An 18,108-nucleotide genomic window follows, 5' to 3' on the forward strand; every position below is an offset into this window, starting at 1 on the left:
AAGCACCAGATTACGTAGGTCTCCCAGATCAGGTAAGAATTTGGGATTTTATTCAAAAGAAAAAGAAAAAATACTGAAGGCTTTTAAGCAGGGGAGTGATATCCAATTTAGTCTTTTAAAATGACCACTCTGAATATATAAATTGAACATCAATAAAACTGCAGTGTTTAAAAAAGGATTACTAGCTGTGGAGAGAATGGGTTGGAGAGGAGGAATAAAAGAGAAAAGGTTGGGAGGCCAGTTAAACTATTACAGCAGCCAGGCAAAAGGTAATGTTGGTACTGGATACTGTCGGGGCTTGAAGAAACTTGACCAAATTCTGTATGTAGTAAGCATCAGAGCCAAGATTTGAACCCAGTTGTAGTCTTTCCATTATGTCACGCTGTCTCCAAATGAGTTAACCCTATCAGTGTTTGTGTGTTTCGTTCATAGTGTGAAAAGCATCATTGGAATTGGAGTTGGAGCTGGAGCTTATATCCTTAGCAAATTTGCAGTGAGTACATGGAGAATTAATCTCAACCCCTTTGAGGTACTGCATAGATCACAGCTCTTATTGCTGTGATAAGTGACCACGTACTATTGTGGGTCTTAAGTCCGTTTTTTAATAAATTCTGTCAGCTCACATATTGGTTTGGATAAAGTCTTGCTCTATACTTGTAGTACCTGAAAAATCACAAATAAGGGCAGTACATCGTCCATAAAAAGTAATCTTAGAGAATACTTAGGATAGAATTTTGTACAACCATTAAAATTTTGTAAGGAGAGTTTGTAATGATGTGATTCACATACACAGGGTGCCAGAAAAACGTATATACATTTTAAGAAAGGAAAAAACTACTAAAATTGTAATACAATGAACGACACTAGCGTTCATTTGATTAACACCATCTTTTGCGCGAACGTCACACTACACGTTGCTACTGTAATTCACTTCAACTTTGAAAAGTAATGCATACTAGATAACATCTCTTAAAATGTGTACATTTTTTGGCACCCCTGGTATACTAAAATGTTAACCAAGTTAGAATACAGGTTAATATAGTTTGTCATGGACATAGGAAAGGACTATAGGGAAGTATACTAAGATGTAACCAGGGATTGATGTTGTGTGGTAAGATAATACGAAATTTTATTTTCTGCTGTATACCGGGGGTGCCAAAAAATGTATACACATGGCTTGTATTCATCTTTTGTTATCAGTATATATTATTACAATTTTAATACCATTTTTTTCTTTCTTAAAATTTGTATACATTTTTTGGGCACCTTCTGTATAATTTATGGTTATCAAATTTTCTGTAGTGAGCATAATCAGTGTAATCAGAGGGAGAAAAGTAAGCTAGAGAGTTTGAGTTTACACAGAAACATTCCTACTGATTTTTACTTAATGAACTTTTTTTTCAAATGCCTCTTGGTTGATAAGACAGTCTTCTGGGGTTGGGGTCACCGATTCATGTGGTTTCAAAAAACACTTAAGAAGTCCCTATTGGAAACAAAGGTATATTTCACAGTGTAAAATAGCCAGTTTAAGCCTCAACAGCCCCTTGTGTGAAGTCATTTTAAGGGCACTTTCCCAGCAGGGAAGACCCACCATGAGCTGAATAGCTACAGATACCAGGTGCCTTCCTTTGCTATAGAAATAAGAAAAACATGTCTCCCCCAGAGATCCTTGCAAGGCAAGATCAGTTGACAGCAGTTAAGAAACTGGTTTTCCAGATGCTAATTCAGATTGAAACAGCTATTTTTCTGAATATCCTCCCTAGCACCTCTCTGAGGTCTTCCTTTCAAACCTGAGGCATTAGGGCATCATAAGAATTAATGAACCATTGTCTGGTATTTTTAGAAGAACGCTGGGAGTGGGACCTTCATACTGTTGTCTTTGTCTCCTATTGCAGCTTAACCACCCAGAGCTGGTGGAAGGCCTCGTGCTCATTAACGTGGACCCTTGTGCTAAAGGCTGGATTGACTGGGCAGCTTCCAAAGTAAGCACCAAATGGTGTCCATTGGCTCACCTCTTGGTCCCTTCTCAAAATGGTTTCTCTGCTTTCTTTTTTATGTTTTCGTTGAGGGAGATAGAGTTAAGGGCATGAAGTTTTAAGTGCACAGCTTAATGAATGTTTACATTTGTAATCACCACACAGTCAATACACAGAATATTTCCAGCTCTGCTCTTAAGTAATACTTCCTCTCCCTTCCCGGAAATAACCGATATTCTGGCTTCCAACATCGTAGATTGGTTTTATTTATTCTTAAACTTCGTATCATTGGAGTAATAGAATGTATATTCTTTTGTATCTAGCTTCTTTGACTCATCATTGTCTCATTCAGGTTGTGTGTAGCGGTAGATCTTTGTAATGTTTTAATACTCTGTTGTGTGAATACATAAAATGAGTTGTTACGTGGTTATTATAAATAAAGCTCCTAAGCACATTCTTTTATCAGTCTGTCAGTAGACCTACACATTCATTTCATTTAGGTTTATACCTGGGAGTGGAATTGCTGTGTCATAGGTCAGTTGTCTGTTTAGCTTTAGGAGATGCTGCCAACATTCCAAAGTGTTTGGCCAATTCACAAACCAGCGATACATGAAAGTTCCAGTTATTCCACATCCTCACCAACATTTGATAGTCCTTTTAATTTTTATAAAAGAAGAGCAGTTTTATTTGTGATACCAGTTTGTTTTTATATGGTATCCATCACCAAAATAGCATTCATTATTAAAAAATAATTTTTAATTGTAGTATCTTTTTAATTTTAAGCTATGCTTATATGGGTAAATAAAGCTGCGTTTTAATTTGTGTTTCCCTAAAGGCTCATGATGTAAAGCACATTTCTAGATCTTACTGGCCAATTTGAATATCATCTGATGAAGTGACTGTTCAAGTCTTCTGCCTTTTCTTTACTAAATCATTTTGCTGGTATTTTTCTCACTGATCTGTGAGAGTTCTTTATATATTCTGCGTATGAATCCTTTACTGGATATATGTAAATATCTTCTCCCAACTGTGGTTTGCATTTTCATTCATTTCCCCCCCCCTTTCTTCTGCCTCCACCTCCCCTCCCCATTCTTGTTCAAGCCGTTGTTTCTCGGTCTAGTTGTGTAGGGCCAGCTCCCTGGCCCATGCTGGTGTTATGAGCCTTGCGCTCCCCTCTTCTGAGGGATTCGGTCACCAGTCGTCAGCTGGCCGCTCATAGAAGTTCTTGCCAGCTGCCAGCCACTCACAATGATTGCTGACCACTCGTGGTGGCACACAGCAGCACATAGCAGCCCACGGAAGCTCATGCCAACCTCCAGCTGCTCGTAGCAGCCCAGCTCCAGGGAGAGCTGTTGTTCACGATCTTAGCTGTGGAGAGCGCAGCTCCCTGGCTCATGTGGGAATCCAACCGGTGACCTTGGTGTTAGGAGCGCGGTGCTCCAACCACCTGAGCCACTGGGCTGGCCCCTTCACTCCTTATTTTAATGAGAGAAATGAATGAATCAATCAATCAATCATTCTCTTCAATGAACCCAAATAGCTTATCTTTGCTACTGCCCCCAAAGATGGGTAGATTGTAGTGTTTGCTCTCTGAAAAACGAAGGTATTTGCTATCAAGATATAATTCTATCTAAAATCTCTTGAAGGAGATAGGAAACTACAAGGTATGCTAATAACTTTACAAATAAATATAAACAATCCCAGCAACAACCACAGAGGATAAAAGGTAGTAAGAGGAAAAGCATTATATTATACCCCATTTGCACTGACTCGCCTATGCTAAGAAATAATTCAGTATTTTTAGGTTGGAAAGGAAAGCAGTTTTGAAACTTTTTTCCTGCTGAAGTACAAATGTTATTTTAATCTAAAATTATGTGATTTAGATTAAATCAGTGATGTTACAAAGTTTTCCAGAGAGAAAAATAACCTAAGCTTTCATTGCTTGCTAAAAGATGCCTTATGTAATCTCATTTTTAAATAAATGCCTACTTCTAAGTGCTTTGAAGTTGCCATAAATGTTCGTTCTAAAACACCATTGGAGAGGGTCTCCAAAATACTACCACACAGATTACCAAATGTATCAAGGGTCTTTATTAATACTTAACCATGAGATCTAGTAATTTGATTCTAGGAGCTTATCTGAAGAATACATACTGATACATACAAAGATTTAAATAGAAGGATAATAACCTTTTAAAAATCTAACACATAGCTAGTGCTTACTGTGTACCAGGAGCTGTTCTTAATTTTTTTGTGGCTATATATTTAAACTCTTCATTCTCATAATGTGATATGGTACCATTAATATCCTACAGAGAAATGAAGTCATTTGTTTAAGGTCACATAGCTAGGAAGTCGCAGAGCCAGGGTATTCATTAAAGCATTACTTAGAAGGCAAAAAGATGGAAACAGCCTAAATGCCAATAATACTGAATTACAAAATTGTGGTACAATCACAGAATGGAATATTATGCAACCAAAAAATTGTTTTTTGGTTATTGAAGGAAATGAGAAAATTCTCATGTTTAAAGAAAAAAAGACTAAAATTATGCATGTCCCAATTTTGTTAAATACACAGATGCATAAGAAAAAGGGGAAAATAATTTGTCACTAGTAGTTACACCTTTGGTCGTATAGATGATTACAGAGCATTACAGATGATTTTACTTGTTTTCATATTAATTTTCTATGATAAGCATGTATTGGTTTTATAATTATTTAAAAATATTAAAGTATTCCACGTACCAGCAGACCAGATTCTAAAAAATTTACCCATTCCTCCCCACATTTAAGTTCTGGAGAAAAGACGCATCCCTTAGCTTTGAATGAAATACACTAACAATGCTATTGCCAGGTGCTGTGGAAATTCTTTCTTATAACTTCTTTAAAATTGGTTCTAATTTCTGTCTAGGATGTGGGTACATTCAAACTTACCTGAACATTCTCAATCACATATAACCACCTAATACAATTATAAAACTTCAGAATGACCTTATGAGTCTTAAACATGAAATAAGATTGGTTATTCTAATTAGTTTTAATTTATAATTACAATCATCCTGTTGGATCATTGATAACCCGTGTGAAGATTCCTGGTCTTCTTTCCTCCTTACTCTTTCTGGGAATATGTGTGATCCTGCTCCAGCCGTATGCATGTCTGCCTCCCTCATCTCCTCTTCTCCACCTCCACCGCCAATTCAGTACTTCACCTCTAATCCAAGTCAGCAGTAAGAAATGAGCTTAAAATAAACCACAAAAAAGGCGTTAGGGGAATCAACAACATGATTTGAGTTGGACATTTTTCTGAAAATAGACTAACAGTTTGCAGATTTACACAGATTGCTGCATTTATTAGACCGTGATAGGCATCCTTTCGAAGTGGAAAAAATTAGGAGAAAAATGTTCAAAACGCAAGAACATTATGCAAACAGCAATTTCCTCCCACTCCCTGAAATGAAGATAGCAAACACCGGAGGAAAGAAGAAAAATTTGTTTTTGTGTCTTGGATGGTTTGGGAGTGGTTATAAGTTAATTCTTATCCATAAATCCAGTGTAAAACTGAAATGCAGGCAGAAATGAAGTAACTAATAGCTGTGACTTGGTCTCAAATTTTCAAAAAAATTATGGCCCCATTTCTTCCAGCCGCCTATTATAAAACAAGCTATATTATTGCCCGGGAAGTGAGGCTGCATTTTTTTCTGACTTGTTTGTTCTCGTGTCTCTTGAAACTACCATTTCACGAAAATACGTGACACTGAGTTGTGTTTTTGTTTGTTGAAGGATAACACATATATATTATATACAATACACATATAAAATAAAGTACACTAGTCTTAAGTGGACAGCGTGATAAGTTTCTACATATGCTTACTCCCTTGACACCAAGTTTTTATCTTTTTTTAGATCTCAGGCTTGACAACCAATATTGTGGACATTATTTTGGCTCATCACTTTGGGCAGGTAAGTGCCTCTTCCAAGCAGGAGAGCTGTGTTTATTGGCTTGCGTGCAAAGAAGGGTTTGCCTCAGGAAAGAATGGGTGCCTTAGAATTCACTTGATTCTAGTGGGTGACACTTCCAGTGCAGCGTGAGATATATATTTTGGCCCAGGAAAGACGAAAGTCTTAGGAGAGAGGCATTAACTTGATGGCACGTGGCTCTTGGCATTCAGAGAGATAAGAGAAGGCAGCACCCACCCCCACATACACACCTGTTCCCTGTAAGCAGCATGCCATCTGTTAATGTTTGACAACATCACGTGCCTCACCCAACATCTTTAGAGCCATAATGAGGTCTGGGAAAGGCTTTATAGAAATAGAAATTTCAGAGAAAAAAGAAATCAAGAAATGTTAGTGCTAAAAGAACCTTAGAGATTATCTTGTTTGATCCTCATGTTTTACTGGTGAGGAAACTGAAGTCTACAGAGGAAGTGAGTTACATGGGTAATTTTGGGTAATTTTTCAGAGAGGAAAGTAAGTCGGATAATACAATTCTGACACCAGTTACATTGCGTATGTTTTTTTCCATACCACCAAGCAATTCTCGGACACCAGTTGGATGTCCTACAATTCAGTTCAATTATGACACTCTCTACCTGGAGATACTGTCAGATCCCACAGGTTAAGGGCTCAGTCCTACAAGACTGCCACCCCCCTCCTTCCCCACTTCAAATGGCAGTCACGAGTTCAGCCTGTCACCTGTGCTTCTGAGGGACCAACTGGAGAGCATAGGTTTCAAACCCCCCCTCCTTGGTTTGATTAATTTGCTAGAACAACTCACAAAACTCAGAGAGATATTTTACTTAGTAGATGACCAGTTTATTTTATAAGGATATATAACTCAATAGCCAGATGGAAGAGATGCATAGGGCTAGGTATGTGGGAAGGGGCACGGAGCTTCCATGCCTTCTTCAGAGCATGCCACTGCCTTAGAAGCTCCACATGTCCACAAACCTAGAACCTCTCCAGGCCTTCTCCTTTTGGGGTTCTATGGAGGCTTCATAGTCACAATTGATAAAATCACCGGCCACTGGCAACTGAACTCAATCTTCAGCCCCTCTCCTTGGGGTGGAACTACAAGTTTCAACCCTCAAATCATTTGATTGGTTTCCCTGGCAACCAACTCCCATCTAGAAGTTACTTAGGGCCCTTCCAAAAGTCATTCCACTAACATAACAAGACAGCTTTTTTGCTCTCTTCACTTCTAAAATTCCTTGGGTTTTAGGAGCTCTGTGCCATGAACAGGATGTAGACCAAATACATAATTTTTATTATAAATCCCAGTATCACAGATAATCTATGAAGGAGTGAGGGACTAAAGGAGGAATGAGGTTGGAGAGCTGTGAGGTGTCTGAAGAGAAGAGATGGGAAAAAAAAAAGTACGGTATTTCCCCGAAAATAAGACCTAACCGGAAAATAAGCCCTGGCATGATTTTTCAGGATGCTTGTAATATAAGCCCTACCCCCAAAATAAGCCCCAGTTAAGATTGTCATCCAGATGGACACATTTAGTACGTCTGTTGCAACACACGACAGACATATTGAATTATAAAATAATATAAAATTAAATGTAAATAAATAATATTGACATTAATACTTAAAATAAATGATAATATAAACTATAATTACGTATTTGTAAATACCCAAGTGGGTGTCATTGGACTAGAGGTAAACACCTATGTAAACACATAAACTCGAGACTTATTGCCGAATGACCAGTCGGAGTACAGACACAATGTATGAATAACGTGTGCACTTGATAATGAACGGATGTGGTTGTGTCTAATATGAATCTTCATAATTCAATACGTCGTGTGTTGTAGCAGACATACTTAATGCACTTGTGTGAAATAAAGAAACATTTTCTGAATTTTGGTGCCTGCAGTTTTTCGTCACTTTTGTGTGGACCGTCATTCTTAACTGTCATTTTTGTTGCCACCCCTGTCTCATAAGTTTTCAGTTAACACTTGATTTAATGGTAGATTTAAAGGGAATAATATTTTGGCCACCAGACAAGATGAGTTCAAAAAGAAAGAGCTATTCCGTTGAGTACAAGAAAGTAATTGTGGAGGACCCCAGGGGCAAGAATCTTACAGCTTTCTGCAAAGAGAAGAAGTTGAATCTCCGAATGGTCCGAAAATGGTGAGCAGAGTATGATAAACTCAGTCAACAGGTGGACGAAGGAAATGCTAAGAAGCACACGTGTGGATCAGATCAGCAACCATTGTTTCCTGAGCTGGAAGACATCACCTGTGAATGGATTGCTGGCAGGAGAGCAGAGGCTTTGGTTGTGCGCAGGGCTGATATTCAAGCGTTTGCCCTTGCAATGGCACCACAGTTAGAAAATCCCCAGAAGAATTCAAAGCATCACAACACTGGCTGGATGGCTTCCTTCGGCGATATGAACTGTCTCTAAGATCGAGAACACTGTTCAAGCTGGAAGATACTGAAGTTATTAAACGTGCACTTGCATTCAAGTCCTTTGTTGACAGCATCGACTTTTCTAAATCTCCAACAATGCAATCTCCAACATGATTGCTGTGGATGAAACTGCAGTGTTTATGGGCCAAGGATCTCAAATGACAATTTATCAGAGGGGTGCCTCATCAACCTACATTCCCCTCCACTGGTTACAAAAGTGCATGTGTTACCTGTATTTTGGCAGGTCGTCTGGATGGAAAGAAAGCCCCATCTCTAATCATCACTAAGGGCAAGAAAGATAAAGTTGAACATGTTTCAGGCATTTATGTTCTTGAAACCAAAAAAGCCTAGTGCACACAAGCAGTTATAAGGAAGTGGGTTGATTTAATGCTGTCACTTGTTTTGCGAGGTGGCCAAAGAGATCTGCTAGTCTGGGATTCTGCCAGCACTCACCACGCTAAAGACATGAAGAACTTCCTTGCAGAGAGAAGAATAGATCAAATAATGATTCCCGCAGGAGTGACAGCCTATCTCCAGACTCTTGATATTGCAATAAACAAGGCATTCAGGGACCATTTGTGCATGGAAACCAATGACTGCATTGAAAATAGAATGGAGAGAAATCAGTGTGGAAACTTTGTGAAGCCCAGCCTGCAAGAGGTCGTGACTTGGGTGAAGAATTCATGGGATAAAGTCACTGACAGCTGTGTTGCCAGTGCACTACGAGCAGGCTCCATGGACAAGAAGTGCTCATTTAAGGAGAGCTCTATTGCTGGACATGAGAGAATGGGGCCAGTGGTTCTACAGGAAATGGAGTCGCAAGAAATTCAAGCCGGAATTTGGGGTTTGGAGAGTTATGGTGATGTTCCAGAAGAAAATGACATGACATGACTGTATTTGAATAAATGTATATTTTTTTGTACATGAATAAATGAATAAATGTAGATTGTACATGAATAAATGTAAATTGTTATACATGGAAAAAATAAAACATCCCCTGAAAATAAGCTCTAATGCGTCTTTTGGAACAAAAATTAAAGACCTGTCTTATTTTCGGGGAAATACGGTAGGAGTAATGTGCACTCAACTGTAATCTGTGTGTGGGAAGGAAAATGGTAGGTGGGGAGAAAATTAGCATTTACTGAGTACTTGTTATGTGTAAAGCACTTTGATAAGTACTTTTAAGGCACAACAAACTCAGTTGTTTGTCACATGGTTCTATTAGACTTATTTTAAGATGGAGAAACTGAGGGGCCTGTGAGGCAACATAACTTGCAACCATTATCCAGATAGCAAGTGGTTTGAATCTAGGTCAGATTAACTCTAAAGTTCATAGTCTTAGATTATATTTTATTGAAGTTACAAATTCACATGCATTGTAAAGTAGAGAAGTTCTACAGGGCTTGTTACAAAGAATCTACCACCCACCTCATTTCCTGCTTCTTAGAGGTAACCAACCACTTTAATACTTACAGCTATTTTGGGTTTTGCCTCCACATTTGCTCTCTCTTTAATTGAGGTATAATTTACATAAAGGGCAAAAATATAACTGGATCTCAGTGACCTTTATATACTCAATACATATACATATACTCAATGTAACCACCACCAAATCAAGATATAGAACATTTCTATCACCCCAGAAAGGTTCCCTTGTGCCTTTTCCTACTCTTAATCATTCTCTAGCATGTATTACACTGTAATCCTATGTAGATGTTATTCAGAGCTAAGCCATGACTGCTTTCTTTTTCTGTACATTTCTCCTTTGCCAGGTGATAGTATTAGAATTTGTAAGTAAAGAACACTGTAGGGACACTGCAAGATGACAGTGGGTGGAAGGCATTTCTTTTCTAGGTTTTGTCTCCTTTTTAAAAATTTCAGCATGGGAGTCAGGGCTTGGCATGCAGGCCTGATAACACCTCAGCATTCAGGTCAGACTTTCTCCATTCTGTGGGCTGTAAGGTCCAGTCAGAAGACAGAAAGCACATACTTGGAGCAGAGAAAATTTTAAACAAAATATTGTTAACGAGTGGTTAACTTCTGAAAGGGGTAAACGAGGACTCCGCGGTGGGGGCGGGGGGGAGGGGTGTTCAGTGGCAAAATAGCAGCTACTGCTTCTAGGCCGAGGGTGCGTGGACACTGAAGGGAGTGACTTAGTTGAGCCTCACCACGAGCCCAAGAGGCTGGCTTCTTTGAGGAAGGCATGGTTTCCACTGGAAACAGAGCCGGCCAATAGTGTGAGGGCCATAGCTGGTCTGTGGAGCCACTTACCAGGTGGGGGAGACATTTGTCTAAAATGAGGTCTGAGCTGCTATGGAAGCTGCAGTTGGGTGGGGAGAGCATGGGCAGAGGGTGCAGTTGACTGATCCTGGTCTATAAGGGTTCCTGACACTTCAGCCACTGGCTCCTGTGCTAAATTTTTTTTTAAACTTACTTATTTTAAGTGTGTTTTCATCACCTCTAAGTAGTTGTTTCAGTCTAGTTGTGGAGGAGCAGCTCACAGTGGCCCATGTGGGGATCGAACTGGCAACTTTGTTGTTAAGAGCTCTGCACTCTAACCAACTGAGCTAACTGGCCACCCATCCTGTACTAAATTTTTAAAAGGACTAGCAAAGGGAAAATGTTTTTGCAGTCTAGATCCTGTATCATAAAGAATGGTAGATCTCAGGCTGAGAAACCAGAAATTGGTAACTGGCACAGCTTTCCCCAAATGGCTACTGATCCTTGGCTGTCCACTTTTAATAAGGGTGGGTCACTAAAAGGCCTGTATGTACCAGGTGAGGCTTATCACTGGGGGCGATCAAACTGGGCCATTTCCTTGGGAAACCCCTGATGTCAACACCTTTAGTGGTGTCAACACCTTTTGATCCTGTCTGTGGGACTAGTCAGATTCCCCGAGTAGATCTTGCGATTACACACCAGGTACAAACATTAGTATTCTTGGACCCAAATGCAGAAGACTGAGGGCCTCAACGTTCAGGTTTTAAATTTTCATTTAATCTGTTTTCAGTATGATCTGTCTACTACTACCTGAGCCTGTGGTCTCCCAGATCAAAGACCTTGTATTTTGTCATTTCCAGGGAATAAATCTAAACACAATTAATTTTTGTACATTGATCTTATATCCTTCAACCTTGCTGGACTAATTGATTAGCTCTAGTTGTTTTTGTGGATTCCTTAGGATTTTATATATACAAGATTATGTTATCTGCAAGTAGACGTAGTTTTACTTCTTTCTTCCCAGTCTGGATACCTTTTATTTCTTTTCTTGCCTAAACAGAACTTTGTAGGCCCTGGCTGGAACCTCGGGTACAGTGTTGAATAGAAGTGATGAGAGTGGACATCCTTGTACTGTTTCTGATCTTGGGGGAAGCATTCAGTCTTTCACCATTAAGTATGATGTTAGCTGTGTATTTTTCAAAGATGCTCTTTATCAGGTAGAGGAAGTTATTTTCTCTTCCTACTTTGTTGAGTCTTTTTATAATGAAAGTGTGTTGGATTCTGTCAAGTGCTTTTTCTGTATCTATAAAGATGTGTAACTTTTGTCCTTTATTCTTTTAATATGGTGTATTACTTGTTTTTTGTATGTTGAAGAAACCTTGCATTCCTGGGATCAACCCACTTACTCATTGTGTATACTGTTATCCTTTTTCTGTGTTGTTACTTTGGTTTGCTAGTATGTTAAGGATTTTTGAGTTTATATTTAAAAGGTCTGTAATTTTCTTAGGATGTCTTTGTCTGGTTTTGGTATTAAGGTAATAATTGGCCACAAAGAATGTGAGAAGTATTCTCTCTATTTTTTGTTAAGAGTTTGTTTTGAAGGATTGCTATTGATTCTTTAAATGTTTGGTAGATTTCACATTGGAGGCATTTGGGCCAAAGCTTTTCTCTGTGGAGTTTTTATGTTACTAATTTAATCACTACTTGTTATATAGATCTATTCAGATTTTTAAAATTTCTTTTCTTTTTGAGATGCTTTAGGTGGTGTCTTTCTAGGAATTTTTCCATTTCTTCTAGGTTATCTAATTTGTTGATATGTAATTATTCATAATCTCCCCTGAATAACTCTTTATATCTGTAAAGCTGACAGTATTATCTCCTTTTTCATTTCTATTTTTAGTAATTTGAGTCTTGTCTGTTTTTCTTGGTCAGTCTAGTTGACCAAGTTTTGGTCTCATATATTTTTCTCTATTCTTTTTCTATTCTCAATTTCATTTATTTCCACTCTAGTTATTATTTTTTCTTCTGTTTGCTTTAAGTTCGCTCTTCTTTTTCTAGTTTCTTAAGGTGGAAGGCTAGTTATGCATTTAAGATCTTTTTCTTTTTATACAGGTATTTACAACTGTAAATTTCCCTCTACACGCTGCTCTAACTGCACCAAGTACGTTTTGATATTTGCTCAAAGTATTTTTTAAATTTCCTGGTGATTTCTTCTTTGACCCATTAATTCTTTAGGAGTATGTTGTTTAATTTCCCAAATTACCTTCTGTTATTAATTTCCAATTTCATTCCATTGTGGTCAGAGAATATACTTAATATTTCATTCCTTTTCAAATTTATTGAGGCTTATTTTATGTCCTAACCTAGTCTGTCCTAGAGAATATTCCATATATACATGAGAAGACTGCGTATTCATTCTGCTGCTAAGTGGAGTGTTCTATAAATGTCTCTTAGGTCTGAGGGTTTATAATGTTGTTCAGTTCTTCTGTTTCTTTGTAACCTTTTGCCTCATTATTCTATCCATAATTCAACATGGGATATTAAAGTTGCCAACTATTACTGTTCAATTGTCTATTTTTCCTTCAATTCTATTTGGTTTTCCTTCATGTATTTTAATTATGTCTTCCTGACATTGTCTTTATTCAGCTGATCTTCCCTTGTTAGTCCCATCTTTACCCTCTGCTTTCACAGAGAACTGGTGCTAACAATTCTTGGGCCTTTTCAGGCTTCTTAGTACATGTTCACTGACTTCTTTCACTCTTGTCGCTGCCAGCCTAGCAGCCTTATTGAGTCTGCTAAATGAGTGATTACAGTCTTCTTTTTGCTTTCCCACTTTCAAAATGTGATTGCTGCTGTCACTTTTCCTGTTGTCTTTGTCCTTGAGTTTATGACTTATAAAGAATGTTATTTTTCTTTTTCTTGAAGGAGTAAAGCTGTGTTTTAATCCAACTTCTTTAATTGGAATTCTCAAAGACTGATCTTTCCACTACATAAAACTGGGTAGAGCAGATACTTTCCTGAAGACGTAGCATGTTTGACTTTGACTATAAACCTTAAAAGGCAGTTCGTAAAATGTACAAAATTCTATGTGCTCTGGGAGAGACAAAGGTATATAAGATATGGCCCTTGTTCTCCAGGAGCTCACTCTGTGGGGAGATGAGATATACAGAAATATTATAGCACAAGGAAAAAGGGATAAGTAATAAGAACCACTTTTCATTGAATACCTTCAAATTTCAGACAGGCATTTATATACATTAATCAATTCAATCTAACAATTTCATAATGGGAATTCTATTATTTCCACTTTACTGGTGAAGAATAAATTAGTTTACACAAGTTTAACAGCTAATAACATATGGAAGGGAGGAGATTTGAAGCCAGATATGCTCCACTCTGAAGCTTTCCTCTTTCTACCATTCTAGGGTACATTAAGAGAGGAACCGTGAAGGCCTAGAGGAATTCAAAGGCAGGAGAGGTTTATTTCTGATTTGGGGATCATGGAAGGCTTCACAGTAGAAGAGTTATCCCAGCTGGGCCTTGAAGGACAGACAAATTCATCATTTTAGATTTGAGGAGGAAGGGAATCATTCCAGGAAGGGAAATAGTTTGCTCCAAAGCAAAGAGGAAGGATTTATAAGACGTATTCAGGAGTTGTTAAGTAATGTGGGGGCCCAAACACACTCGCAGGCACTCACCCTGGGCTCCAGCAGATGGACAGTGACTTGGGGGACATCGGAGACAAATGGGGCCAGACTGAGGTGTGTGGCTGTGAGGCAAGGGCTGGAAGATAGTCACCAGTCTCCCTGTGTGGCGATCCTCCTGGGCAGCTGGCAGGCAGGTGCCATCTTTCCTGTGCTGAGCCCTCTCCTATTCCCGTGGCTGAACTTGAATCTGTCTTGGTCTATTGAGCTCCACTTGCTCCAGCCTGGTGACTCACTGAGACTCCACCATACCCAACTCTTATATCGCAGGCACCTTCATCAGCGGCTGAACCTTACTGGAACCGTTAACCAGCACAAGGCCTCAGTATCCTGGCTTTTTGCGGAGCTACCCCAGACCCGGTGCTGGTGGTAGCTGTCCTCTCCCACGTGCCTCCAGGTCCAGCATAGGCAGCAACCAACCATGGATTGCTTTGTAGCTCCTACCAGGTAGTCCTAGCAGTGCCAGACTCAGCCTGCATTGGAGCCCCTCCCAAGAGACCCCAGAACCAACATACTTGGAAGTTGGCTTCAGACCACAGCAGAGCACCACCCAATTCGCCCCACAACTGGCACACCCATTGGGCAGTCTCAACAGGTACCAGAGCCTGCTGTGGCAAATCCCACTCCGTATGGTAAGTGTCCCTGCACAGCAGCCCATAAGCTGTGGACGTGACCAAACCCCACAATTAGCCTGAGAGTCAATCCCACCCACTGATGTTCCAAGAGCAACCAAGGCTCAGTTATAACAGGACGGTACCAACAAGGCACACGAGCACTCCTGGAGCGTCCAGCACAAGTGACCAGGGAGACTGTGCCCTGTATCTCACGGGGCACCTACTACGTAAGGCCACCCAGCAAGACTAGGAGATGTAGCAGATCTACCTACTAAATAGAAACAAACATAGCAAGGATGCCAAAATGAGGGAAAATATAAATACATCCCAAATGAAAGAATAGGCGAAAACTCCAGAAAAAGAACTAACCAAAATGGAGGTAAGCCTTTTCTGGCAAAATCCAAGTATCAGGTTATATTGGTCCATCGCCTATTTTTCGAACGAAAGGAAAATATTCTGACAGGCTCTCCTTGTTATCAGGCACATTCCCTAACCCCAGAAGAGATGCTTTCAGTTGGAGTTTCTTTCAGGCACTGTTGCCGGCAGCCCGCAGGCCCTTTTAAGGCGCACGCCACGGCTCCACCTCCTCCTTTTCGGGACCGCCATCTTCCAGTAATTCGTCAAAATGATCAACACAAAGGGAAAGAGAGGCACCCACTATACGCTCTCTAGGCCTTTTAGAAAACATGGAGTTGTTCCTTTGACCACATACATGCGAATCTACAAGAAAGGTGATATTGTAGACATCAGGAATGGGCACTGTTCAAAAAGGAATGCCCCACAAATGTTACCATGGCAAAACGGGAAGGGTCTACAGTGTTAGCATGCGGTTGGCATTGTAAACAAACAAGTCAAGGGCAAGATTCTTGCCAAGAGAATTAATGTTCGTATTGAGCATATTAAGCACTCTAAGAGCTGAGATAGCTTCCTGAAATGGGTGAAGGAAAATGATCAGAAAAAGAAGGAAGCCAAAGAGAAAGGTACTTGGCTTCAACTGAAACGCCAGCCTGCCCCACCCAGAGAAGCACACTTTGTGAGAACCAATGGAAAGGAGCCTGAGCTGCTGGAACCCATTTCCTACGAATTCATGGCATAAGTGTAAAAAAATAAAAGACCTCTGTAAAAAAAAAAAAAAAAAAAAAAATGGAGGTAAGCAACCTACCACTGTTCAAAACAGTGGTTATAAGGATGCACAAGGAACTTCCACAGAGAGATAGCAAGCATAAAAAGACATAGAAACCATAAAAACAAACCAGTCAGAAGTGAAGAATACAATAACTGAAACGAAGAATGCACTAGAAGGAATCACCAGCAAACTAGATGAAGCAGAGGATCAAATCAGCAATTTGGAAGACAAGGTAGCAGAAAACACCCAACTGGAACAGCAAAGGAAAAAATAAAAATGAGGATAGTTTAAGAGACCTCTGGGATAACATCAAGTGTAAAAACATTTGCATCATAGGGGTACCAGAAGAAAAGAGAAAGCAAGGGATTGAGAACCCATTTGAAGAAATAATGACTGAAAACTTCCCTAATCTGGCGAAGGAAATAGACATACAAGTTCAGGAAGTGCCAAAGAAGATGAACCCAAACAGGCCCACACCAAGACGCATCATAATTAACAGAGGTTAGACGAAGAATCGTAAAAGCAGCAAGAAAAAGGCAACTAGTAACTTGTAAGGGAGCTTCCTGTGAGATTGTCAGCTAATTTCTCAACAGACACTTTGCACGCCCAAAGGGATTGGCAGGAAATATTCAAAGTGATGAAAAGCAAGGACTACAGCCAAGACTACTCTATCCAGCAAGTCTGTCGTTTAAAATCATAGGACAGATAAAGAACTTCCCAGACAAGAAAAAGCTAAAGGAGTTCATCACCACCAAACCAGTATTACAAGGAATGTAAAAGGGACTTCTTTAAGAAAAATAAAGATAAAAAATATGAACAATAAAATGGCAATAACTACATATCTATCAACAATTTCAATGTAAATGGATTAAATGCTCCAATCAAAAACACAGATGGCTAAATGCGTAAGAAAACAACACCCTTACATATGCTGCTTACAAGAGACTCACTTCAGATTGAAAGACACACAGACTGAAAGTAAAGGGATAGAAAAAAAAAAAAACTGGGGTAGCAATACTTATACCAGACACAATAGACTTTAAAACAAAGGCTATACAAGAGACAAAGAAGGACCCAGTAATCCCACTTCCTGGTATTTATCCAAAGAAACCCAAAACTACTTCAAAGGGACATGTGCATCCATATGTTCATTGTGGTATGTACAATGGCCAAGCTGTGGAGGGAGCCTGGGTGTCCATCAGTGGATGAAAGGATAAGAGGAGGTGGTACGGCCATGGAAGGGAATGGGTTCTTACACATCTGTGGTGAAGGAATTAAGTACAAATTGGTAGTTATAAAATAGTCATGGGATGTAAAGTAACGCATAGGGAATACAGTCAATAACATGGTAATAGCTATGTATAGTGCCAGGTGGGTACTAGACTAGTCAGGGGATCCCTTCTTCTTAAATTATATAAATGTTTAATCACTATGCTGCACACCTGAAATGAATATAAAATGATATTGGATGTTAACTGTAATTGAAAAATTAAAACAGTGGGGGGAAGGTGAAGGCGAATAAGAGGTTCACGTTTCCAGGTATAAAACAAGCCGTGGGGATACAATATACAGCATGGGGAATATAATCAATAATATTGTAACAGCATAGTATGGTGTCAGGTGGTTGCTGCAATTCTGGTGAGCATTTCTTTAGGTATATAAATGTTGGACAACTACAGCTATGGTGTACACCTGAGACTGATATAATGTATGTTAGCTATATTTTTTAATAAAAATCTTTATAAAAAAATTCAAGCAAATGCTTGTATTGCTTTTATTACTTTGAAATGGAAACAGATATGGTTTTTAAACATGAATCATCTCATCTTTAATAATAAAAACTACACTGATTCCCACAGTGATGATATCCCCTTTTTTAGTCTATCAAATTAGCAAATATTATAAAGAATGATCATTGGTACTAGCAAGGGTGAGGGTAAGCAGGTTGTATAGTGAGACGGTTCCAAGTGTTCTAATAAGGAATGATCTCTACACACTTTAAGTGGAAAAGCAGTAAGCAGAAAGTTTGACAATTTTGTGTTGTTTTTTTA

At 39.2% G+C, this 18,108-nt stretch overlaps 1 protein-coding gene and 1 pseudogene across 5 annotated transcripts in view; both read left to right on the forward strand.

The window, feature by feature from the left end:
* Window positions 1–18,108, forward strand: part of NDRG3 (NDRG family member 3) — a 69,874-nt gene that overhangs the window by 40,314 nt on the left and 11,452 nt on the right. For all 4 annotated transcript variants that reach the window (XM_081033863.1, XM_081033865.1, XM_081033864.1 and 1 more), the window contains exons 7-9: window positions 433–493; window positions 1,896–1,982; window positions 5,880–5,936. In XM_081033863.1, the coding sequence (XP_080889989.1) occupies window positions 433–493; window positions 1,896–1,982; window positions 5,880–5,936 (205 nt within the window). The remainder of the gene's footprint in view (window positions 1–432; window positions 494–1,895; window positions 1,983–5,879; window positions 5,937–18,108) is intronic.
* On the forward strand, window positions 15,442–16,121 carry LOC308491033 (large ribosomal subunit protein eL21-like; annotated as a pseudogene). Its single transcript has one exon. The product of its transcript is annotated as a large ribosomal subunit protein eL21-like (transcript).

This window comes from Rhinolophus hipposideros (assembly GCF_964194185.1).
Source record: "Rhinolophus hipposideros genome assembly, chromosome: 22".
Classification (NCBI taxonomy): Eukaryota; Metazoa; Chordata; class Mammalia; order Chiroptera; family Rhinolophidae; genus Rhinolophus; species Rhinolophus hipposideros.